Source organism: Schistocerca cancellata, chromosome 3, assembly GCF_023864275.1.
Source record: "Schistocerca cancellata isolate TAMUIC-IGC-003103 chromosome 3, iqSchCanc2.1, whole genome shotgun sequence".
Taxonomy (NCBI): domain Eukaryota; kingdom Metazoa; phylum Arthropoda; class Insecta; order Orthoptera; family Acrididae; genus Schistocerca; species Schistocerca cancellata.
The window spans coordinates 411,467,940-411,495,107 of record NC_064628.1 but is presented as its reverse complement, the minus strand read 5'-3'; the positions used below and the strand labels follow the sequence as shown (position 1 = coordinate 411,495,107).

Here is a 27,168-nt window from a genome sequence, read left to right as displayed (position 1 = left end):
GTTTCTCTGACCCCAAGTTACCTACCTCAAATTGTTCAGTGGAGCATCCTTATCTCCTGTAAAATTTTTGCATGCTCTTACGGAAACACCTTGTAGAGGCTTACAAACAGCACAACATTGACAACTGAGAAAGGAAAGGGGGAGAAATGACACTCCCTAATACTTTGTAAGACTGCTTGCAGAATGCAAATTTTAATGTGCCAAATTTGTTTTTCTCTTGTCTTTGCAGATAATTTCTGCAAACTACAATCACCAAGTTTCTCCTCCAGATGGCAAAGTATCTTTTTGACTCTCACAAATGTAGGAGAAATGACAATCACGATACAGTAGGAGAAATCAGAGCCCACACAAGAAGGTTTAGATGTTCATTTTTCCCCACACAGCATTTGAGAGTAAAACAGTAAAGAAATAGCCAAAGTGGCTCTATGAAACCTCTGCCAAACATTTAAAATGTTAATTGTAGAGTAATCACGGAGATGTCAAACTGGAGCATAGTTACAGGTCCAAGCACTCGCTTCATTACAATAAGGAAGAACATTCCATGCACAACAAAATTCTGGATGCAGAATACAGAAACATACCTCTTACTATTTCTGGAATTGGAGCTGTATGCTGGCATGTTATGCCCAATGCTTCTGTGATTGCTGCACCAAGTTTAGGTTCAGAAACACCCAGAGTTACAACAGATTTCTTTTTTCTGGGTAAATGAGTCTCCAAAACAAGGCGCAAATCTTCTGGTAGCAATCCTGAAACAGAAATATTATTAATCAAGAAACTAATAACATTATACTAGTGAAAGGCTGGAATTTCCCACTTTCAGAAGACACATAAGCATTGGGCATAAACAGGCATCTAGAATGAAAATTTCAACAACCACCATATGATTATCAGCTTGCTAAAGAACATAAATGTTAAATAAAAAATAAATGCTATGTCTTTACAACCATCTCATTTAACATAATAACACAATGTTTATCCCTCAATTGCGAATTGCAGTCAGCTGTATTAGGTATGGGAATATTATCTATTGGTGACACATGAAAATTTGCTGGTCTGGGACTCAAAACTTGGATTTCCTCATTGCGAGCAGTCGTCTTAATCTTGGATATCCATGCACACTCCCTGGACCACTCTAAACCTCCACACACCACACTGTCTGTGTTGTACACCTAAACAGGCAAAATGATGACAATAGTAGTAACACTGAATACAGTTATCTCATTAGCCCTGCCGAAGAAATCCAAGTAAAGTTGCGAGCAATACAGGCGTAGACAATATGGCATATGGAGGTCTGGACGGCATGTATGGATAGCCTAGATGGTTAAAACAACTGATTACAGTAAGTGGGAAATCCAGGTTCGAGTACCGGTCCAGCACAAATTTTCAAATTTCGCCAATATGTAATATTTCCATACATAATACAGCAACTGGTGAGTAAAGTTCATAATATTAATATAGCTGCAGTTTGTCCTGTATACAAATGAGCTTAGAAAGCATATGCGGAATCCTGCATCAATCCCTTTCTAGACAAGGTCCTAGTGGAAGAGGTTTGTCATTGCCTCTCATCCACCTGTTACGAAGAGTGTATTCATGCTGTGTAAATGACTGATGAGTGCTTGTACAGACACGCATGCATGCCTGAAGAAACAGACATTGTACAATGAAATCATAATACTGAAAATGTTACCTTCTGAGATGCCATTTATATTTTCCAAGGCTGATGATGCAGTTTTGAAAGGTGCAAAGCTGATAAGTTTGACAACTTGATTGAAACGGCTTAAATCTGTTACAGAAGCTTCAACTTGTGGCAAGAGCATCCCTACTTCTTCAAACTCCTTGACTCTGAATATGGCATATCCAGCTGCATGTTCAAACAACACATAGAGCTCCGACTGGAACATAAGAGATAGTAATTATTAAAGATTTTCACTATATGAAATGTCTGTCAAATAGCCAGCACTTTTAATCTCATGCAACAGTATTCTTAAAAATCAAAGAATCGTATTTTATTATGGGAGTATAATAAGCATTCCTGTATACAAATGAGCTTATAAAGCAGATGTGGAATCCTGCATCAATCACTTTCTAGACAAGGTCCTAGTGGAAGAGGTTTGCCATTGCCTCCCATCCACCTGTTACGAAGAGTCAAAAGTGTATTCATTCTGTGTGGATGACTGATGAGTGCTTGTACAGTATTGTGTTGCTATGGGAGAGTGAAAAAGAGTGATGGAAAATAGCCAACACCTGTTGAACAGCAAGCATCAAGAAAGCCACAAGGCTTAATGTCCGTGTCCTATGGATGGACCATCACCAACAGTGTCACGTGCCCTTACTTCACAAGAGACAATGGTGAAGTTTGGAATTTAATCCAGGGCATTGGTGCAAAGTCTAGTGATCAGGAACTTTACAACACCACCTCTCCTCTCCTTCCTGTCCAAATACTGGCAGTTAAAATGTTCCACCAACAGGATTCAAAGAGTGTACCTTCAGGTCAAGTGCTACCATAAAGGCATGCATTAGCAACCTCTGCTACAGAAGGTGGGTGTTACAGGTGTAATAATCACTTAACACTTTCTTAACTAACTTTTAAATGGCACATCAGTTTTTATCTGAGGCCTGTAATGTGCTACTGTGAATGTGTAAGAGCAGACTGCTGTTATGTAAGGTGATACTTCAAAACAGAACAAACTTCTTCAAATAATACATATTAAGTTACAGCGAAAGTGTTGTTTTACACCAAGAACTTACTTTCACAAAGTGTTCTATGAACATACCCTTCTCTTATATGAATGCTATGCACTGTTGCCAGCACACAGTCACTACTACCACAGACCTTCCATAAATAAATGGTAACAGACAGCTTCCAACATGGCTGGATCATACAGTGGCTTGCAAATTACAGTAATACAACTACTCCACAGAGCGCTGTACAAGTAACTGGTGTCGTTCTGATCTAATAATAGAATGTCTTGCTGGGCCTTCAGAAATAGGGCTGCACATATGAAATGCAATCTTATTTCTCTGGACCTTTGGGGATTAATTTGTATTAGAGGCCTACTTTTAATAGTCCACTACATGGCTTATATGTTTATCATTTTACCAGGTGACAGTGTATTAAATGGATCAACAAACATGGAATGATACACACAAACCACAGAAACTTAGAACAGAATGGTCAGAATTATAAGTGGCCTTAGATAAAATTACAAACTGATTTTTAATTGTGCATTCATTCAATCATTCATTGCATCCTGTAGATCTTTTCTGCAGCAGAACCTTCAGTAATACAGAATGTGTTAAGGCATAAGTTAACAAAAGACACTTAATCTGCATAACATATAAACAATACCTGATATTAGTTTGCCTAATACAACCAGTATTATGAAATGCTCTTAGGTATATGACTTGGTTGTTTAATCATGTTAGGAAGACAATGTATTGGCAACAAAACATCCAACTGAGATGTGAAGCCAACATTTTGAAATATGAACTAAAAGAACCGACTGACAATTTTGGGAAACATTATGTATGATCTCTGACTTTTTTGTAGTTCCTGAACATACTATGAAAAAAAGACCCATCATCTAACATAGGATACTTTTTCTGAATATACCTAACGGTTTTAATTTTTATGATAAAAACTACTTTAAATATGGCAAAGTTCGTTTAAATATGTGACGAAAATATGAGACTCCGGCACAGGTTCATCTGCCACAAATTTTATTTGGCATTATAAGGCATCAGCTCACAACATACCCTAGACATCGGACTATGTTACAGATCAGTTGTCATCATAACCAAGAATTCAAGGGGGGAGTGGTCCAATACCACATTCTAGACCATTTGAGGCATAAGTTTTTTCCAAGACCTATGTTCTTTCCACTTGGGGAATGATGAGAGAGAAGAATGAACGGATATGAAAGATTTACACTTCCATAAATGACAGAATTGAGGGAGGGAGGTAGGGGGAAGGAGAGGGAGGAGGGAGAGAGAGACCATAAAGTTTCTCTATAATTCTTTGGAAAACAAGGATCCAAGCACATTTCGTCAACTTCAGTATATGCGACACACAGTTTGAACTAAGGCAAACACTGCACATACGTAATAGAACACCGACCTCCATGTATACGCTACCATCTACTTGTCAGTGCAGATACTGAAACTTCCTGGCAACTAAAACTGTGTGCTGGACTGGGAATCGAACACTGAACTTTTGCTCTCCCTGCCAAATGCTCTACCGATGGAGCCATCCAAGTAAGACTCACGACTGACTTAACAACTTCACTTTCATCAGTACCTTGTCTTCTGCCTCCCACTATAAGGGTTAACTGGATGTGAATAACGTACTTAGTGCAGATGTATTTTCAGGAAATCACACAGAATTGGAAAAAAAAAATAACACAATACCAATCATAACAAAACACACTTCCTTGTCCCCTATATTTACTCAAATTAATATATAACGTCAGGTTATAAAAATCAATTTAAAAAAATTACCATTGTGCACACTCCCGTGTACCAGTCTTCACGTTTAATCTTAACGCCTTCTCCAGTTTATTTCACACACGCTGTAATGCATGTATCAAACATGCGTCCACACTCCACCTTAAACAAATTTGTGCATCTTTGGAGCGTATTAGCATAATGAATTTAATATCTTTGGTTCAAATTAAAAATAAAACTAAAAATGTATGAGGAAGGGAAATTAACTATTGCAGTTTGAATAGAAGAGCTCAAGAGCACATGCAGTTGTAACTCTTTACCTCATGCGGTTCCTTGCCTCACAAAAACTGGTGTAAATACAGACTGTGGTAAACACTCCATTTCTAAAGCACAAATCTGACATAGATTTTGTTGATGTATTTCAGTAATATCTTTGAAGTAAAAGCGTGTGGGCGCCTGGAAAATCAGTGATGTTGTAGTTGGATCGTGTTTGACGATTTCGAAAAGTTTAAGCTTTAAAGGAACTTTATGCTGGCTTTTTAAGTAACCTACAACAACATACGAGTTAAAATATGTATTACGCCCTGTCATTTCTATTATTGGGCAGTGACGAAAAGTTTAATAAACTTTAAGTGAAGTTTACGCCGGCTTTTCAAGTAACCTATAACAACACACGAGTTAAAATATGTATTGCGCCCTGTCATTTCTATTATTGGGTCGCAATGCCTGTAAGTATTTATTTTCGTGAAAGTATCGGCCGTTAGTTAAATCAAAAATCATCATAATGACTGACAATCGTCCTGCGTGTGCTGTGTGCGGAGGGACTGACTATTGTGTAGAAGCTGGTTTTTATTACTGCAGCGAATGTCATACTCAGTCTCAGGTAAAGATTGCTCGAAGAATTTTAAGTAGTTAACACTTCCATTTCCATTCAAATAAGAAACGACAACAGTCTTGATTTTCTTACATAGGCCTAGTTGAAACCTAATATATATATTTGATTAACATTAATGAGTGTATATTATGGAAATTAGGGTAAGTGCTGGCCATTAGGTATGCTAATCATCCCATACAACCACATTTAACGCAGATATTTCACATTAAAAAAAAAACATACTTCTCCCATTTCCTTTGTGGAATGGCCCCATACATACGGAGTAAAAAAAAAAGAAGAAGAAGAAAAAAAAACCCCTTAAAGATGATTTCGTTTAAAGGTAATACCAAACCTTTTAGAAAAACGTAAATGTATATCCACTGAGGTACAGTACCCACGTAAGATAAATCTTGTGCTGTTGTTACCAGTCATCACAAAACAGATACCAATCACAGTATTTATTTACAAAGACTTCATTGCAGCACTGAATTAAATAGTAATAAGATTTTATGCAACTCTCATATTATTTGATAGTAATAATAATAATTGCACTGTCCAAAAAATAAATCCTATTAATAGCATGAAACACCGCCTATGGTCTCGATAGTGGCGTCAGTTCAGTTACGCAGGGTGACCCCAAGTTTCTCAGATGCGTCGTACACAACTGAAGCCACTCGTTTGTGATGGTTATATCCTGTAGAGCTACCAGTTTGTAATGATTTTGATTGCTACGTTTCATTCACTGTTCTGAATAATCCCAGACTACATTCTATGGCAAAAACCCCAGGTGATTTATTGGACAGATTAAGGTGCACTAGGATGCCTGAGAGTTAAACAGAGCAGGGAAATGTGTGCCACCATGTGTAAATGGCTATAGTCATCTTGGAAGATGGGAGTTGTCAGGATGATGTAGTTGGAAAGGACTACACTTGGTCATTGAGAAAGTTGAATAATGTGGATGAGCAGACCTATGTTATTGAATGGAAGACTCCCTCAAAACATCAGAGAACCGCCTGGCCTGGCGTGAACTACACCGGTTGGTTTGGAGGGAAAGGACCAAACTATAGGGTCATCAGTCCCAAACTACACTGCGGATGTATTGTGTGATGAATGCTTCATTGGTCCATCAGTGTGTCTGACACCTTATATCAATTGAAAAGAGGCAAAATCAAGACTTGTCAGACCGTAAAACATGCCACCAGACAGCTACTGTCCAGTTACTGTGTTGTTTGGCGCTTTGAAGCTGTGCTACCTTTTGTGGTGCCATGTGCATTGACATGTTGCAACATACTCAACTCCAAATGAGGATTGATTGCTATTTCTTTCACAGTGTGTGCTTGGAATCTATTTGAGGTGTACCTACATTCTATGACAGCAGCAGAGCATGTTTGGTTTGAAACTGCGACATTCATGTTCGGTCCCTCTTTACGACTACCGTTTTTACCCTGTGTTGCATGGTTGTGAGTTATACACCATTCCTTTTAGTAACGTTGAGCAACCTGTGTTGATTCACCAACAAATCAAGTAGGCCTAGTAACTTTATTCAGGGTGTGGTTATGGGCATATCCAAACATGATAAATCTTCTAACTGCAATTGTGTTACATCTCCATATTTACCTACCTTACTGCACTGATTTCATACAATTGACTGGCTTATATACATCACTTTTCTGCCACACTTGAGTGTAACGTGACACCAGTTCAAAGCCAGTTACACTGCTCCATAGTGTAAGTACGCTCTTTGCAAGGAGTGACTAGAAGTTTGTCTGTTGAGCTTATAGACATCAATTGGTTCTATGAAAAAACCCATCAGTGGAGTAGAAGGTGTTAGCCACTATTAAACCCCATAGGCTTCTTAGAACTCGATCAGTTGCTAAAATTTTTATGACTGATTGCAAGTTGTAGACCAGTCAGCAGAAGACCAAAAAAGTTGAATATAGGGGAAATTAATTGTGTAGCCTCCAATTTTGCTTTAGTGGTAGGAAGGAATGCCATGAAGAACATAATAAAAATCTTGACTGGCGGGGACTGAGCATAGTAGTGTGGGGTTGAAAAATTGCAGCTTACTAAAAGTGGTGTTTTAATGGTATAAAAGTAATGTTTATTGGTGGATTTAGACCAAATGTTAAATGTCTGCACCATATCTAATTGGATGATTTCATTTCAAAACATACAGATCATGTCAACTTGTGATCAAGAATTTCTCTGGAAAAGATGTATATTAGACCTTTATATCATACGTGTTAAGAAAGTATTTTTGTTTTAGGGTCAATTCAAATGAAGTGGTCCAATAAAAATTAAGTTGGTTGCTTGAAAATTTTTAAATATTTTAATTTTTTGGTATGTGATTGCCCTATATTTGAGAAGTGCAAAACATTTTTTAAAAATAATTTATCTTGCACCTTTACTGGATGGTGGCTATTTTTATTTGTAGATGAATGATGATTTTTCAGTCTGGAGACATTAGCGAAAATTAGAATATCTCTGCATTGGGCTAAGTTACAACATTGCAGTTGATGTGATTGTTTTTAGAAAAGTGTCCTCTACAACATTTTCTATTACACTAAATGCCCTAAATTGAAAAATAACCAGTCAAAATGACCTCCAAAGTTTGGTATCAAAGTTTTCAAAAATCCACTTATTAGGCCCAAAAACAACAAACAAGGAATGATTTAGAAGTGGTCTATTTTTTCCTATATTTAGATATCGTACACTACTGGCCTCATATAGAGGAAGAACACTTACAAATATTTCCTTAATTTTTTATGAATTTTTGAAATTTGAAAATTTACATTTTTTGTAAAGTTTGGGGTTAGTTATCTCAGGTGGGACTGAATCTAAAAATATGATTTTTGTGCTGTTTGTACACCTATTTGATAGCAACGTACTGTAAAAATTTCAACGTTGATATCTGATTGTGAACAAAGATATGAATTTTTGAAAATGAGGAGATGATTCACATTACTATACAACTGATCTTATGGCTGTTGCCTTTTCATGTGTGATATTAGCGGGATATAATCAATTAATATTGAAGTAAGGTACTGAATTATATGCAAAAAGTGGAAACATAATGGAAATTAACATTTATATATTGTTGTGACATACTTAAAATAAATGTTTTCAATTAACATCCTTAGAGATGCGACTGTTCCTGAACCTGCTAGTGAATGTTAAGAACACTTATTTCTTCATATAGCTTCTGCCATATAGAATAAGACCTCCCAGTTGTTGTGGTAAGTTCAAGCACTGAAAGTTTCCTTAAAACATTTTTCATTGGTATCCAAACTTTGTCACTAGTACATTTCTTGAATAATGTTCTTGGGCCAGCAGGGTGGTAAAAATGCACAAAAACATCATTGTTTTCCAAACTTATTCTTTCAACCTCTGCAAGCCACCACTGTCCATCATACACACATGCCACTATGTCATTCAAGGTTAAAGACAGAGATGTAATTTTACTGGCACAATGATCCTCATAAATTTCAGTTTCTGATGTTACATAACATCGAACTAAGTTTTCTGCAATGCCAAGGAATTTGTGGAAATACCTTGTTTCTTTTATTTCCTTACAGGTTTCAAATCTGGTTTGAAGTGTTGTTTTCATATGCAGAACCACTTCTTCTTTCTTGATCAGAAAATAGGTAAGGTCTTTAATATCGTCCTTGTAAAAGACATACATGTCCTGTACTGTGAGAATTTGATCTGTGGTTGGTGTTTGTAGGCTGGCTTTACTTGCTTCATGCTTTGTTGTACCTTCTACTACATCACATGCATTTTTACCATGGCAAGAGGCAAGAAAGTGCCATTCGGCCTCCAACCCAAAGTCTACTTTGTGGTTGCACAGATTTGAAAAATTCTTTTTGTTCTTACAGTGACTACCACTTTAATCTGAAAAGTATATCAGCTTCTCAACCTTTGGAAAATTTTCTGTTATGTAATTTATTACATACTTACAAAACACATGTACAGCCAAAGTGCTGTGCTCCAAGTAGTCACTTAGAATTCAAATTGAAGAACTGCAGACTTCATCTTTCTCACGTAGAGAGTAAATGGATACACTGTTGCCTGGTCATTGACCCAGTCGTACCCTTGTATTGCATCCTGAATCACAAATGTAAAATTTTCTGCAAAATCAGCTATCACTATGCATTCAGTTTCATGAAGTTATGCTTTTTTGTTCTTCAAAAACTTACTTTGGATTCTAGAAACATAGTGGTAACTTTTGAGTTTTTGTAAGCTATCAATTAAAGATTCCATGTACTCTTCTTGAGATTTACTGTTTGAAGGTAGTACTGTCTGGCATTTCCTCATCATATTTGTGAAACAATTCAATAACAGTTTCCGTACCAGGGCATTTATTACACAGACTCATCATGCAGTCATAAGTGTTAGTGTCACAGACCATTAAATCTAGTAACTCTTTGTACTTATCACTGAGTTTTGCATCTGCAATCATCAGTTTGACATTTTGATGATATAAACAAAAAACATATGGAGTGTGTCCCTGAGGATCCAGTCAAAATACACCACTTAGGAAGTCACAAAATTTTGACCTTCCAATTTTGCATTCAGGATGAGAATTTTTGAAAGCTACATAAAGCTCATTTAAATTTGACAGCACTAGTTGTTTCTGCTTTGTTACTTTAACTCCATTTATAACAGCTCATTTGCTATCTTTTGTAATCAGGGCACATTCTACTGTTTTCATCATCTTCAAAAAACTGCTGGATCTTTTTAATTGTTTCTTCACTTACACCTACACCTACTCCTTTCTTCTTTCCTAAAACTGGAAAAATGCCTTGCTCTTTTGCTAATTTTTGGGCTAGTTTAACCAAACGATGAGAAGCGTTGAATTCATGAATTATTTTTTCTCTTGACCATGAGTCAGGAAGCAAACTTAAAATATTAACTTTTTCTCTATTAAACTCAAATATTGAGAGTCAGATGATGCTAGTGGTAGGTTTTCTTCTTTAGAAATAACATTGGTGTTTGTATTATTAAAGCATGATTCCAAGTCTTTTCTAATTTTGTCTGAAATTTGTTGTACCTTATTTTCAATAGCTGCTTTTCTTTCTCTGCTACTTAATTTTATTATTTTCAAAGCAGGAGATATGTCTAACTTGGAACAATCAAAATCTAATATGCTATCAGCTTCTTCATTAGGAATATACGTGTCATCTTCACAAGGTTACATGATTCTGGTTCTGGATTCACAACTTCTTCCAAAAATATGGTTGTATTTCAGAATATATTTCTTCTCATGATACTCACACCCTGATGTTACAGAAGAACTTACTCAAAATTTAAACAAAGTTTGTCTAACTTCATCAAAGCCATTGACATTTTCAAGTTTTTTGAAACTGAACCATGATCTGTTTTGTGACCCATGCTGTTTAGTGCCCGAAAACCTCAAACCACACACACACACACACACACACACACACACACACACACACACACACACACACACACACACACACACACAGTTTTGTGTCACACTTCACTTGGTATCTGTCCAATGGAGCACTGTTCATCCATGTTATTGCATTCCAGTTAATCTCTCAAAATTAATTACAAATAACACACAGAACAAAGCACATATCACATTCTACATTCACACCAGTCATTTTGACTGGTAATTTTTCAATTTAGGGTATTTTGTGTAATAGACAATGTTGTGGAGGACCTTTCCTAAAAACAATCATGTCAACTGCAATGTTGTAACTTAACCCAGTGCAGAGATATTCAAATGTCTCCACACTGAAAAATCATCGCACACCTACAAACAAAAATGGCCACCATCCAGTAAAGGTGCAAGATAAATTATTTTAAAATATAGGACAATCACATATAAAAAAATTAAAATATTTAAAAATGGTCTAGCAACCATCACTGGACCACTTCATATGGATTGACCTTTTATCTTAATTTTTGTAAATGGTATGGCCTTTTTAAAAATGTATATTTTGTAAATAACTTTTAAACAGTAGAGAAAGAGAAGGAAAAAAATATAACTAATAAACCAGCAATACTGGAGACCTGGTAGTTGATTTGTGTTAAAGGTCCCTGTTAGTGTGTAGAAATTTAGTTGGCTCCCACACCCCTATGGGCTTTCTTTAACTTACAAATTTAAGATGAAAATACGAGATTTAAGTTCATTTTTCCACTTATATTTTTTTTCTAGTTTGGAAAGTCACAGAACACTATCTTTTCCATCATATTATCAGATACTACTGATGTAGTTATAAACAGTATCTTCTCTGCTCCAGCTATCTGTATTGTTGTTGTTGTTGTTGTTGTTGTTGTTGTAGTCTTCAGTCCTGAGACTGGTTTGATGCAGCTCTCCATGCTACTCTATCCTGTGCAAGCTTCTTCATCTCCCAGTACCTACTGCATCCTTCTGAATCTGCTTAGTGTATTCATCTCTTGGTCTCCCTCTACGATTTTTACCCTCCACGCTGCCCTCCAATGCTAAATTTGTGATCCCTTGATGCCTCAGAACATGTCCTACCAACCAGTCCCTTCTTCTCGTCAAGTTGTGCCACAAGCTCCTCTTCTCCCCAATTCTATTCAATACCTCCTCATTAGTTATGTGATCTGCCCATCTAATCTTCAGCATTCTTCTGTAGCACCACACTTCAAAAGCTTCTATTCTCTTCCTGTCCAAACTATTTATTGTCCATGTTTCACTTCCATACATGGCTACACTCCATACAAATACTTTCAGAAACGACTTCCTGACACTTAAATCTATACTCGATGTTAACAAATTTCTCTTCTTCAGAAACGCTTTCCTTGCCGTTGCCAGTCTACATTTTATATCTTCTCTACTTCGACCATCATCAGTTATTTTGCTCCCCAAATAGCAAAACTCTGTTACTACATTAAGTGTCTCATTTCCTAATCTAATTCCCTCAGCATCACCCAACTTAATTCGACTACATTCCATTTTCCTCGTTTTGCTTTTGTTGATGTTCATCTTACATCCTCCTTTCAAGACGCTGTCCATTCCGTTCAACTGCTCTTCCAAGTCCTTTGCTGTCTCTGATAGAATTACAATGTCATCGGCGAACCTCAAAGTTTTTATTTTTTCTCCATGGATTTTAATACCTACTCCGAATTTTTCTTTTGTTTCCTTTACTGCTTGCTCAATATACAGATTGAATAACATCGGAGACAGGCTACAACCCTGTCTCACTCCCTTCCCAACCACTGCTTCCCTTTCATGTCCCTCGATTCTTATAACTGCCATCTGGTTTCTGTACAAATTGTAAATAGCCTTTCGCTCCCTGTATTTTACCCCTGCCACCTTTAGAATTTGAAAGAGAGTATTCCAGTCAACATTGTCAAAAGCTTTCTCTAAGTCTACAAATGCTAGTAATGTAGGTTTGCATTTCCTTAATCTTTGTTCTAAGATAAGTCGTAAGGTGAGTATTGCCTCACGTGTTCCAATATTTCTATGGAATCCAAACTGATCTTCCCCAAGGTCACCTTCTACCAATTTTTCCATTCGTCTGTAAAGAATTTGCGTTAGTATTTTGCACTTGACTTATTAAACTGATAGTTCGGTAATTTTCACATCTGTCAACACCTGCTTTCTCTGGGATTGGAATTATTATATTCTTCTTGAAGTGTGAGGGTACTTCGCCCGTCTCATACATCTTGCTCACCAGATGGTAGAGTTTTGTCAGGACTGGCTCTCCCAAGGCTCAGGTCTTTCAGTGCTCTGTCAAACTATTCATGCAGTATCGTATCTCTCATTTCATCTTCATCTACATTCTCTTCCATTTTTATAATATTGTCCTCAACTACATCGCCCTTGTATAGACCCTCTATATACTGTATGATGTAAATATTTATTACTGAAAATGTAAAAAAAATGCATTTTTTTAGAGTTTTTACCAATTGTTTACTCCAAAAACCCCATCTGAAAACTTTTCAGAATTACACAAAATATTGTTTGGTTAATATGTTGGTAGTCAGTGCAATATTATTCTTTGTGAAGTGTTAAAAATTTTCAGTGTCCTACATATTTCACATCACTGAATTTCTGTTGTAAAATGTCTTCTGTTTATAACAAACAAGTGAGAACTTGTACATAAACCTTTTTGCATTGAGTTTTGTGTTTGGTTTGAACTTTTTGTTAAATACAGTGTCAGTGAGGAAATACAGTAGTGAAAGAGTGAGGTGTGTGGATGATGAATGAAGACACAAGAATGTAGTGTTTAAGGTAAGTGAAAAACACTTCACAGATGTTGAAAACCTGTCAGAGGTATTGCAAACATATTTTGGTCCTCAAGTAACAATATTAGCATCATATCCATGTGCAGGAATTACTACACTCAATAAAAGAAGAAATTTAGTGACATCTCACCTGATGATCACCATCACCTGCATGTGAAACTGAAGAAGACAGAGCAGATGTTTATCCTCCTGGGTGTGAAGTTGTTGATGCATTGAATGTTAACATTTCTGCTGTAGCCCGTACTATATCCCACCTTAAATGTATAGGAAAGGTAAGAAGCACAAGAAGTAAACAGTATGTAAAAAGAAAAGTGGAAGAAATTGAAACAAGTTTTACACACGCAAAGTCTTCAAAACTTTGTGAAGTGTATAATGTAGATGCATTTGATGCAGAACTTGAAGATAGTGATATATGCATGAAATGTGGTGTGTGGTTTCAAAACCTAAATACTGCTATCTCAGCAGCCACCTATACTGAGAAGGTACAGTTACCGACACTGATGCCAGGTATGTATGTGTGTATTAAACCGAGAACCAAGAAACTACGGAGAGTCTTCGCACCCCACCCCACCCCTACCCCCACTCCCTTCAAGTCTCAAGCCAGACAAGTGTAACCCCAAATGTTTGCGTGGTATAGTAATGATGGTGTACGTGTACGTGGAAATGGTGATTGCACAGCAATTGCCGACACAGTGTAACTGCGGCGGAATAAGGGGAACCAGCCCTCATTCACCAAGATAGCTGGAAAACCGCCTTAAAACCATCCACAGGCTCGCTGACACATCGGACCTCGGCACTAATCTGCCTAGCGGACTCGTGCCGGGGATTGGCACACCTTCCTGCCTGGGAGGCAGCGCATTAGACTGCGTGGCTAGCTGGGCAGGTTTTGATGCCAGGTAGCTACTCTAAGCAGTGGATACGGAAATACATATCCATTTCATCACATTATTTGGTTTCAAAAGCTCATAAAATAAAGCATGAGAAAGGTATTCGGGCATGCCCAGAGTCTTACTGTGGGCATCCGTTTCAAGATGATATACTTACTGTTGCTCTGGAATATTACCGAAGCAATGACGAAGATTGCAGCAGGCAAAGTGCTAACCAGGCTGACGTTATCTCTGTTGTGAAAAATCGCAAAAATGTTAAAAAGAAAAAAGGAGAACCCAAATTTAAATAAAAATTGGTCTTGCAAAATTCTACTCCTTACAACCAAAATGGGTAAAATGACAGCTAGTGAAGGAAGTGTGCATATGCATTTATTGTACTTTTTTGAAACTGTTTCACCATAAGCACTGTAACAGGAAAGAAGTACACAATAGGTGGACCTGATGCTTTTGTGTATATGTCAAGAGCTGCAAAATAAATGTCGGTTGTAGGGATGTGCAATGTATCTTGGTGCTGAAGTGGTGACTGTTGAAGTATTATATCTTCAGGATACTGACAATGACACAACGTATGCATTGTGGAAGGGAGGAGAGTTGCTGAAGAAGACAGGAGAGCCAGAGAATTTTATTGCAGAGGTTAGGCATTGGGTCCTGAAAGGAATAGCTCACCAACACACATAGAAGATTCAGACAGGCCATAGCAGAAATAATATCATCCACATCCCAGAATACTGACACATTAGTTCTTCATTGTAACTTTGCTGAGTACTGGCCTGTTGCTGTGCAGAACAAAATTCAAAGTTACCACTGGCACACATCACAGGTATTCGCATGTGTTGCTTACTTCCTTGGAACATCACACTGTGTTGCTATTGTCAGTGATGATCTCATTCATGACAGTGCACATGCATGCTATGCTGTCAGCATGGTAATTGATGACATAGCATCTAGAGCCATGCATTTCCTAAACGTGTGTATGTGACTAATGGTGCAGCATCTCATTTTAAAAACGGCTTTCAACCTTATGAGCTTGGTCAATGCTGTAGCACAGGAATTAAAACAAAAAAAGGATATTTTCAGCAACAGATCATGGAAAAAGCACATGTGATGGGGTAGGAGGTCTCTATAAACACCTAGCAACAAGATTTAATCTCCAGCATGAAGCTGTTGATACTGTAAGAGATACTACTCGATTTGTACACACCGTATCAACATTAGTAACATGTGAAACTCTTAATTCTAAATGAAAGTACATTGCTTATAAAGGGGGGGGGGGAGTGGTCTGCTATGAAGCCTCTGGTAGCACTTCAATCAAGTCACTCAAGTCACTACTGGGTCGCATCCCGGTGTGGCACATATATTGCAAGAATGGATCTCCATGAAATGCAGCCTGTTACTGTGTGAGAAATGCAGTATACATTAGAAGTGTTTGTAGTGAGCCACTTCATTTCTTGTGTGTATGGCAATTAGTGGTGGGTGGGACAGGTAATGAGTGTCTCTCATGAGCTGCAAGATATAACAGTCTTCTTTATGACTCCTTGTGGTCCCTCTAATGTTTTCAGATGGCCATCATCAAAAGATCAATGTGCCGTTCCCGTTTCCGAAGTACTGCTCTTGTTGGATCATCCTTGTCTGTCTTCAAATTCAGCTCAGCTATACAAGTTCAATGAGAAGAACATGAAGAAAGCAAATGAACTCTCAACATTGCAATGTTGATTTTTACATTGTAGGCAATTTTAATTAATGGAAAGTCATGAAGAAGTAAAATCATAGCAGAAGACAATGATAATTTGTGAATAGTATCATAAAAAGAAAAAATGGGTATAAATATTCTATATATGAATTTGTTATAAAATGCTTTTGAACAAAATTATCAACCATTTTCCCACTCACTTATAATGTTGTAAAGTAATTATTTTGATTCAGGAATACCAGTTTTGCATGACATTTACTTAAAATCAGTAATCAATTTAAATATGTAAGTGTCCATGATTTTTTGATTTTTGAGAGTAGATTTAGGTCTACCTAAAAAATTGCTCACATTTGTACAGACAAGTATTGCCCATTCTGATTATTCATTTCCTAAGTACAGTGACCAACCAACGTACCATGAAATGGACATTTAACATTGCGGTTTTGGAGGAAACAATAAGCAAAAAATTTCGTATTCTTTCATCTTTATGTACAAATATTTTGACAGTTTAAGAATTTCATGGATTAATGTCATAGCTGACAGTTAGCAGCCCTTCCACTTTATCACTTCTCAAGACAGTTAACATCATGTGACTATTCATATTCTCAAAACATAATTTAGAATTTCACAAAAAGTTACAAATTTTCATATTTGTTTGTCGAAAAAATATAAAAAAAAGCTCAGAAGTGTGCGTGTATTAATCGTCTCATAGTATTGGAAATAAAGCATTTATTGAAAATAAATTCAGATCTCTATCACTTTCTGTATTACAATTTTTCAGTTTTTGCTTTCATTATGATATTTTCACTAGTACTCTCATTTAGAGAACTCTGTAGCATTTTAACAAAATAGCAAAATATTGTAATTTTGGAGGGATATCATGTGCAACTTCAACATATATATATTTTTTCCAGTAAACTTTGAAATAGTGATGTGACACAGTCACTCTTGAGGTGTATGATTTGAGATGAAATTGCCCAAGTGCAGCAGATCCTTATTAAGGGATAAATTGTGTTCTGTGGATGTGATGAGTGAGGGTGCAGGATAAAAGTGTGATGGAAGACAAGTCACTCTAATGTGGTATATTTGGCATCTTCACCAACCTCTCAGCATCTGCAGAGAATGTGGCATATGCTGGTGAAAAGATGTTTCTAGAAATATACTAAGCAATTGAAAATCAGCAAGATATGAATAAACTCCAGTACAGTATCAATTACTTTGAAAAGCATCAGCAAAGCCAAGACGTGACCTTGCCCCACTGCCGCCAATCACTGGTGCTGCATACCTATACTCTTTTAGAGTTTTATTTACAGGTTTATTAATTTTATTACCTTACTGTTTTTATATATATTTTTTTCACAGCCCCATTTCTTGTTACAGTGGTTTGGTTATTGCTAATAAATACAAAAATGGATCAGCAACCTTGTACCCCCAATGAAATGGGGCTCAAACTGTGATGAGGATGGATCACTCGAACCCCAGTGACAACCATTACTCTTAGCACCTGAAGATATATTTTGCCACTGTTCTACTTGGTGTGGGGGATGGTACGGATGCTAAAGAGCCAGCATTCCATGCTTCATCATGTACTGCATGTGCCGTGGTCTGTGTATGAGTGGTGCCCTGTTACTGGATCTACAGGATGATGATGATCACACTGATAATGCCATTGTTGAGATGTTTGCTGATAATAAACAGTATAGATTTTCTGTTAGTTCTTAGATCATTTGACATTAAACATTTATTTTGTACCATTAAAAAACTTTATTTTAACAATCTAAGATTTTTACGTCTCCTGCATTGCATGAAGTATTAGTCCTAGAGAAAAAATGAATACGACATTTTTTAGTAGGAAATTTAATGTGGTTCAATTTTTTACTGGGAAATGTTTTTGCTAGCAGCCTCAGCTTTTGAGTTATTCAAGAAAAATGTAAAAAGGTTACATTTAAACAACCCTCTTGGCCAGACATTCTCCCTTCACCAGTCACAATTTTTAGTATGTTGTTCATGGTACTACTCCTAACACTAGATGAAAATTTGCAACTACACAAATTATTTACTGAATTTTTCCTTTGTTGAAGTGACTACTTCTGAACATTTGCAGTCCACTATAATGGACACCATTCTGTGCTATACTAAGTAACTTGAATTATTTGTGTAAATTATTCTTATTTATGGTGCTGATGCCGGCCGCGTTGGTCGTACGGTTCTAGGCGCTCCAGTCTGGAGCCGCGCTGCTGCTATGGTCGCAGGTTCGAATCCTGCCTCAGGCATGGATGTGTGTGATGTCCTTAGGTTAGTTAGGTTTAATTAGTTCTAGGTTCTAGGGGACTGATGACCACAGCAGTTGAGTCCCATAGTGCTCAGAGCCATTTATGGTGCTGATTCCATGCACTGAGCTCTAGGTTTGGAAAAAAAAGTCATTTATTGCAAATTTCATTAAGGAATGCATTTATTGGGAAGCAGTTGTTGGTATCCCCAGTTTTTGAGTTCACATAACAAGTAATTCGTACTGTTCTCTTTTGGACTGAAAACTTCAGCTGGGCTTGATGAATTACCCTGTAAACTCATTCCATATTACCAGCAGATGTCTGCAGGGTATGTGGTGGTAATGTAGAGATGCAAAGATACCGTGCAAAACTATTTTCAACAAGGCAGGTATTTAGTGCAAATTGTGTGTGAATAAGAACGTTGTACAACAGTTAACAACTGAATGAGACACTATAATAGCGAAGGCACTGATCTCACATATGAGAAGATTGAGCTTGCCCTTTCCAGTCCTCCTGATTTAAAGTTTCTGTGGTTTCCTGAATGTGTGCATAGTTACTTCAGCAAGGCCATGGCCGACCATCTGTCCTATCCTCGTAAAGAAATCTTGACTTATTCTGCATGTCTGTATATTTGAACTGTTTATTTTCATTGTATTGTGATGCCAAAACCTGTATCATTATCAAATGATCTTCAGAAGAATAAATAAATACATAAATAAAATTATGGAATGAAAGCAAGTGAAGTGTGCTAGTTTGTTATATGTATGTCACCTTTGTATTAAAACCTTTGTCTGTCCCATGAACCACAGACATTTTGAAGGTGAGATGGTTTGTGTGTTTCAGTGATACATATGGCCATACCATAGGTGTGACCTTAAAGGAAGAATATCTGTGGAGAGATCAAACATACATACATTCCTTGAAGGGAGTTAGCAGCCTTATAAGTATTTTCAGGGGCAACAGTATGAATGAATGACTGACTGATCTGGCCTTGTAACATTAGTGGACATTCCCTTGTTGTGTTGATACTGCGAACAGTTAAAAGCAAGGGGAAAGTATAGGCATTGCTTTTCCTGACAACATGCGACTCTACTGTATGGTTAAATGATGATACCATCCTCTTGGGTAAAATGTTCCAGAGCTGCAATAGTCTCCCATTCAGATCCCTGGGTGAGGACTACTCAGGATATTGCTGTAATCAGGAAAAGCAAAAGTGGCAATCTACGGATCAGAGTGTGGGATGTTTGATTCCTTAATCAGGTAGGTAGACCACCTGGACACAGTGATTATCGCCACTGCATGGACTACCTTGGTATGCCTGTCAGCCAACCCACATTTCCACCTGGCACCACCTATCTGCAGTTCCTGTCCAAGTCCCCATGCTTGCTAGTTTGAGATTTCTGCATGAGGTTGGACATAATTGCATATCACCACTGAATGCGGTGAATTCGTCGCCCATGAGGCAAGTCAATTATATGAATGAATGCAGGGTGTCTGTTATTTCGGATGTGTCCAAAAGGACAGATACCATGCGGAATCTGCAGCTGTGATACATATTATGTAAATTGATGGACAAGAGATCAGTTTACATAATATGTATCTAGCTACAGATTCTGTATGGTGTCTGTTCTTTCAAACATGTTTGAAAGAACAGACGCCACGCTTTTATATATAATTTATTGGTTATGAATAGATTAAAACTGCAGAATTTGCAAAAAGGTAGGAAATTAAGGAGATGGAACATGGATAAGTTCAAAGAACCAGAGGTTATTGAGGGTTCCAAAGGGAGAATTGGGCAACGATTGACTAAAACGGGAGAAAGGAATACAGTAGAAGATGGATGGGTAACTTTGAGAGATGAAATGTGGAGGCAACAGAGTACCAAATAGATAAAAAGACAAGGCCTAGTATCCTTAGTGTGTTGCAGGAGACACTGAACTTAGTCGAGGAAAAGAGAAAATGTAAGAATGCAGCGAGATTGACAGGAAGTGCAAAATGGCTAAGCAGGAGTGGCTAGGGGATGAATGAAAGTCTATAGAAACATGTATAACTAGGGGAAAGATAGATACCACCTATAGGAAAATTAAAGAGACTTTTGGAGAAAAGAGAAGTAGCTGTATAAACATCAAGAACTGAGATGGATAACTAGTTCTAATCGAAGAAGAGAAGTGTGTAAGGATGAAGGATGTAGAGTGGCTGTGCAAGGGACATGCACTTGAAGGCAACATGTACTACTACATAAAGACAAGCAGCAGTTTAATGGTGTTACCAAAAATCTTTGAAGTTCTTGAGCAGTTTACTTCAGATTTTTATATAATGCTCTAATAAAAATTCATTCTCACACACACTTGCGCGTGAAAGGTTGCTAAACGTTCATATAGATAGAAGCTACACATATATAGCAGCTATGTCAAAAAGCTCCTTACCAATTTACTCCTAATTTTTTCATGATACACTAATAAAATTAGGGTGGCCATAGACTATATACTTTTTAAATGTGTGTAATATGTGAATGTATCTAAGATATGTATAATAAGCAAATGTTGTTAGCAAAAGTTTAAAAAAGTGTTAGATTGATTAACTTCACATTTTCCACAATTTACATCCACATATGTACCACGCAAACCACCATACAGCACATGGTGGAGGGTACACTACACCAGTACTTGTCATTCCCTTCCTTGCGACACTCGCAAATGGAACGAGAGAAAAACGAAAACATATGTTTTTCTTACGTTGTCTGTGCAATCCTTACGTGAAATGTATGTTGGCGGTAGTAGAAACGTTCTGATCCCAAAAAGCTCTTTATCAATTTACTTCAGATTTTTATACAATATTTGTACAATATCACTGCCTTTAAATTAGTTCCCCCATTTCTCCCATGTAATTTTAAACAAAAAACAGCATTGTTCTGGTTCGTTTTATTCCATGCTTCCAGTTTTAACAGAATACAGGAAAATGGTATTTATGGATTATTGGCGTATGATTAGAATACTGCTATGGAATCTGATACTTTGTAATCCTACCCATTTGTGAATTAAAAGCAGGCGAAATACTGTCACCGATCCTCAGAGATCTTGCAGCTGAAGAAGTCTTTCCCATATCCTATCTACCGATGATCCCAATTGTTATAACCATTCATTTTAAGTGACTTTTCAGCTGCCAATCAAGGTTTCCTTTGCAACACCAATTAACAAGGCTCAAAGTGAGAAATACAGGGGAAGAGGAGGTCGACTGAGAGGGAAGAGGAAATGAACATAAAGAGGGGGAAGGAGGAGATGGACAGAGAGAGTGAGGAGGAGGTAATAGAGAATTGGCAGTGGATGAGGAGATGGACAAAGAGAGGGAGGAAGGAAGAGATGGGCAGAGAGAGAAGAGACAGGGATTAGAACATATATCCACTTCCTATACATTGTAGCAGTTGTGTAGCATTGTCAGATTATCTAGTATTGTAGAAAGGGACAGGAAGTAGATGAAGGTGAAATAGGAGATATTAAAGAATAATTTGATAGGGCATTAAAAGAACAAATTGACACAAGCCCCCTGGAGACTGACTATGAGTCTTGATGTGGCCACAGGCCTGCGCATTAGGGTGTCTGTGTAGTTGTGTGTTTCGTTATGTGGACTTCTAATAGAGAAAGAATAAAGCTAGTAAAACAATGTTTGTTTTGCGTGTTCATATGTGCCACGCGTAAGTCAGCTGAAGGAGGTTGGTTGCCTTTCGTTTGCGTAATGTCAGATCTGTTTCTGACAGACAAATATAGTTTCTTTTTAGTCCTGCAAGCTACTTTTATTCCTCAAATAATCCACGGCTTTTTTGTAGACATCGATCTAATACTGGTTACTTTTCAGATAAGGTAAGGATTTCATTAATGAATGTGTTGTATTTTTAAACAGTGGAAAGTCCAGATCTGAACATTAACAATATTATGAAAAGGTTAGCTACTGACTGTGAAGATGATACATTGAGTTGCTGATAGACGTGTCAGAAGAGACTGTTACGCATTTGAGTTTTTGTCCAAAGACTCATTCAGAAAGGAAAACACACACACACACACACACACACACACACACACACACACACACACACACACACACACACACACAGAGAGAGAGAGAGAGAGAGAGAGAGAGAGAGAGAGAGAGAGAGAGAGAAACAAGCACATCTCATGCACATGACCACTACCTACACACACACACCACACACACACACACACACACACACACACACACACACACACACACACATTCACATTCACAGAAAGAAGCACACCTCATGCACATGACCACTACCTATGGCCACTCCAGCCGGAATGCAACTCCGTTGGTTCGAAAAGAAGCAGTATTCTGGAGTGGGGTGGTGAAGAAGAGTGGATGGCCTTCACATCCTCAATACCTTCTCTCCCATCCTTTTCAACTGTCCCTCCTCAACCTAATGTGACACTCTCCTAGACATGACCTCCTCCTCTCTGATGGCTCCATCCACACCTCTGTCCTCATCAAACCCACCAACAGTACCTACATTTTGACAACAGCTGTCCCTTCCACATCAAAAAATGCTTCCCATACAGCCTGGCCACACAGTAACTGTGTATCTGCAGTGACAAAAACACTCTTGCCCTGTATTTGAAGGTCTCACAAAGGTCTTCACAGACAGGCACCACATCCCAGACCTAAGTCATATCCCCACACAACCCCAGCCCCCCCCCCCCCACCACCACCACCACCACCACCACGTGTCAACAAGAAAGGAGTATCACCCAGTGCCACCGTGGACTGGAATAAGTTAACCACGTCCTTCTTTAGGGCTTTGATTAACTATCATGATGCCCTGAAATGATGACATCCTAACCAAGATCCCTCCCAGCCCTCCAAAGTGGTGTTCCAATGCCCTCTCAACCTAATCATCATCCTAGTCCATCCCTATGCCACTCCCAATCCCAACCCCTTGTCACAGGGACCATATCCCTAAGTAAGACCCAGGTGCAAGACATGCCCAATCCAGCCACCCAACACTTCCTGTGTCCATCCCAGTATGCAGTTATCATATCGCAACAGAGGTTGGGCATCTACAGAAGCAGCCATGTCATATACCATCTCTGCTGCAATCACTGCACTGATATGTATATTGGTATGACTACCATCCAGCTGTCCACCAAGATGAATGACCAAGAGCAAAGTGGATTACCCTGTGGCAAAACAGACAGCTGCACATAACATGCTTGATTTCGATCGCTGCTTCGCAACATGGGCCATGTGGATCATCACTTCCACCACCAGCTTTTCTGAACTGCCCAGATGGGAGTTATGCTTACAACGCATTCTCTGCTCCCAAAATCATCTTGGCCTCAACCTATGGTAACCTACTGTCCTTCCACCCACCACCCATGAGTTTCCACACCATGTGTCCCATTATCTCCTCCTAATGTATGTCCCTTCACTATAATTGTGTGACACTCTCTGTTAACGCACCCACCAGTTTTCCTCCTCCTCTGTTCCTTTCCTTTCCCACTCCTCACCTTTTCTACTCCCCATTTCCCCCTCCCTACAGACTCTTGTTTCTGCACCTGGCAGCCTTGTCGTGCCACCATCTAGTTCCTGCACAGATTAGCAGGCAACATTTGACTTCTCTCCCTCCACATGTACTCTGCTGGCGTTCCCCCTCCCCTTTCCCCTCCCACTCTGGATTGCTGGTTTGTTTCAGTGGGGGACACTTCAATTCTGACTGGTGATAGTGGTCATGTGTGTATGAGGTGTGAATGTGCGTGTGTTTTCCCTCAAGAAGACAGCTTTGGATGGAAGTTCATATGTGTAACAGTCTTTCTGTTATGCCAGTCTGCAACTCACAACAAAATATGTCATCTGTATGGTGAGTAGCAATATGTCCTTGTCATAATATTGACAACAGTAGGAAAAAGGATAGGTTGCTCCTCACCATAAAAATGTCCCTTTGTGTAGCAGACGGGCATAACAAGAACACTGTTACACATTATAGATTTTGGACAAAGCCTTCTTCAGCAAAGAACACACACACACACACACACACACACACACACACACACACACACACACACACACGACTGCGTCTCAAAACATGGCAGTGCGGCTACAGTTGCCTGAGACTGCAGTCGTGTGTGTTTGTGTTTGTGTGTGTGTGTGTGTGTGTGTGTGTGTGTGTGTGTGTGTGGTCTTTTTTTGACGAAGGCCGTACAGGCCAAATGCTTTATTTGTGACAGTCTTTTCGTTGTGCCTATCTGCAACTCAGCATCGCCACTACACGGTGAGTGGCAACTTTCCTTTTCAAATATTGATACATGCAGAATTCAGTGTGTTGCACCATTTATAAGCAAAAGCAGCATGAAGTATACCCCTGCCAAAAAATGAGATAGGAACACTATTGTTCACAACGTGTACAAATGGCCTCACAGGCAACCTTTGCTACTCTTTTGAGATTATTTGCAGATGTAAAAGTGTTTATACCGAACTGTTATAAAATGCATGATTACTTGCAGACAGTTGGCTAAGAATTGAGAATGTAACTGTCAAAGTATTGGGTCTCACCTAGTGATATGTGAATTTTTGGCGGAGGTGTTCCTGTTATTGATATCTTCAAACATACTAAAAACATGACAATATCAGATCACAGTATAAAAACAGTTATCATAATTGGGAATAGGATTTTAACAATGAAAAGTGCACATTAATTGACTTGATCAACTCACAGGCGAACTATGGCATTACAAAGTAGCCTAGACCTCATGCTATTCCACTGATCAATTGTTACCACGACCTTCATTTTAAAAATAGCTTGTTTTTCTTGTATGTTCATTGAATTTGCCAAATTGCAGTCAAACTGCCATTTTCCAGTCTCATCTAGACCTTGGGTTATGCTGCACGTCTGTCAGTCTATGGGAAAGCAAGGAATTGGAGGGGAGGGGAGGTGGGGGGGGGGGGTGTTAGAGGGTGATTGTGCAATTGATTCTGAGTGTTGTAAATCAGTGCAATAATGCCAAAAAATGCTTAGCAAACTTGAATGGGAAACACTAAAATGGTATGTGTTGTACATCTCAGACAATACTCTCAGTATTCTGATAGTCCACATTCCAATATGAGTCAAGTAACACATTGAATCACCTCCGTAATGCATACAGCAATAAATTTAGAGAAATTTGTAGTTCTAAAGAAGGATATTGACAGTCATTCTTTCTGTGTGTCATCTGCATTTGGAATAGGAAGAAGGACATAATAATTATTCTGGTAGACTATGTGCTCTCTGCCAAACACCATTTGGTTGCTAGCAGAGTACAAATATAGAACTAGGTTAGTTGTGGATTCTAATATGTCAGTGAGCCTCCACTTGCATGGTCACAAGGTTACTTTTTCCCCCCTTGCAAATTATACGAGTATAAAATGAACAATTATATACTCCCATTGGTCATTCAAAATAGCAAGTGTTGCTCCAGTTGAAATATTTCATAGAATCAAGTTATTTTATGGTAATGGCTGCGATGAGGATAGTACTGTGTGCCACCAGTTAAATAGATGTAAAGCTGCCTGACCTTGAATAGCAGAATAACGTGACGAAGAAGGAACTAGACGACCTTTGTCGGTAACCCAGTATTACAAAAGAAGAGTTGACAGATTAATGCAGCCGAATTTGTGCATAACTCAGTAGGAAATTACTGCCGGAATCAGAATTTTACAAGAGCATGTGTCTCACATTACTGGTTTTCTCAACTATCAGAGAATATGTACTCAATGTGTTCAAAGTATATTTAAACCTGAAATAAAAGCCCGCAGACACGAGATCGAAAATGCAGTTTTTCCATGAAACAATGTGACTTCAGATGGAATGTGGGTTCTTTATCACAAACAAAATGTCATTCCAGAGCATACTGACATAAAGATTCCCCAAGAAAAAAAAATCAAAACACAGATTATATAATTGTAAAAGTGGGTAATATTTATTTTGGGGTTTCTGTGGAGTTATTTGTATTGATTCTCTGGAGTCAAACGTAGTATAACTGTGGGCGGGATGTTTTGAAGCAACAAGACACCACCGTGTGCCATCATGGAAGAGATTGAGAGGCTGAACCTTAAGACAGCACTGTATCAGCCATACAGTACACATTTGAGGCACTGTAATTTTTGTCTGTTTCCAAAAATAAATAACTTAACAGACTTCAATACGGCTCTGGTGAAGAAATCCAGACAATGGTGAGGACTCAGTTGCAGATACAGAAGGGCATCCAGGACATCCTCATGCTTGTTTATGTTTGGCAAAATGTGTGTCATTTCTCTAATGTCTATGTCAAAACAGAGGAAAATTAAAGCAATCTTTGTGTGTTTCATGTATTAAAATGTTCCCATTCCGTCATTTGATGTTCCCATTCCGTCATTTGTACATTTATAAAAACGTTCCCATTCGGTCACTTGTACTGTCCATGAGGGTATATCTTATCATTCAACTCCTGTGTGAAGCAGAGAACTAGTGATTCTGTAGATTACTATACACTAACCTGGATATGGCCTTTACACCATTCATGGCTAGAAAGTCTACTATGTGCAGGGTAAATGCTAAGGAACTGCATACCCACTGGAAAATAAGGCAGTGATCAGAAGATAGTAGATGGTAGTGCCACAGTTACAAAATGCTAGAATGAAGAGGATACATGTTTCAATTGATTATGTAAATGCCTGTTTTTGTGTTGAGCATGGCAGGCTGTTGCTTGAGAGAACTTGGAGTACTTTGTGTGC

The 27,168-nt window shown here is 38.2% G+C and overlaps 2 protein-coding genes across 6 annotated transcripts in view; one reads left to right on the top strand and one right to left on the bottom strand.

Annotated features, from left to right (window-relative positions):
* LOC126175159 (nucleolar protein 56) overlaps positions 1 to 4,645 on the bottom strand; it is a 78,824-nt gene extending 74,179 nt beyond the window's left edge. Inside the window, exons 1-3 of the mRNA XM_049921742.1 lie at positions 4,498 to 4,645; positions 1,688 to 1,892; positions 582 to 746 (exon numbers count right to left, since the gene is read on the bottom strand). Of these exons, the coding sequence (XP_049777699.1) occupies positions 582 to 746; positions 1,688 to 1,892; positions 4,498 to 4,500 (373 nt within the window). The 5' untranslated portion in view covers positions 4,501 to 4,645. The remainder of the gene's footprint in view (positions 1 to 581; positions 747 to 1,687; positions 1,893 to 4,497) is intronic.
* Positions 4,646 to 4,793: 148 nt separating this feature from the next.
* The window catches only part of LOC126175158 (TATA box-binding protein-associated factor RNA polymerase I subunit B), a 324,489-nt gene continuing 302,114 nt past the window's right edge, over positions 4,794 to 27,168 (top strand). For 4 of the 5 annotated variants that reach the window (XM_049921739.1, XM_049921738.1, XM_049921737.1 and 1 more), the window contains exon 1: positions 4,794 to 5,326. In XM_049921739.1, coding sequence (XP_049777696.1) covers positions 5,308 to 5,326 — 19 coding nt within the window. In that variant the 5' untranslated portion in view covers positions 4,794 to 5,307. Of the gene's footprint in view, positions 5,327 to 19,550; positions 19,672 to 27,168 lie in introns of all 5 variants that reach the window. The other variant, XM_049921740.1, reaches the window with a different exon arrangement.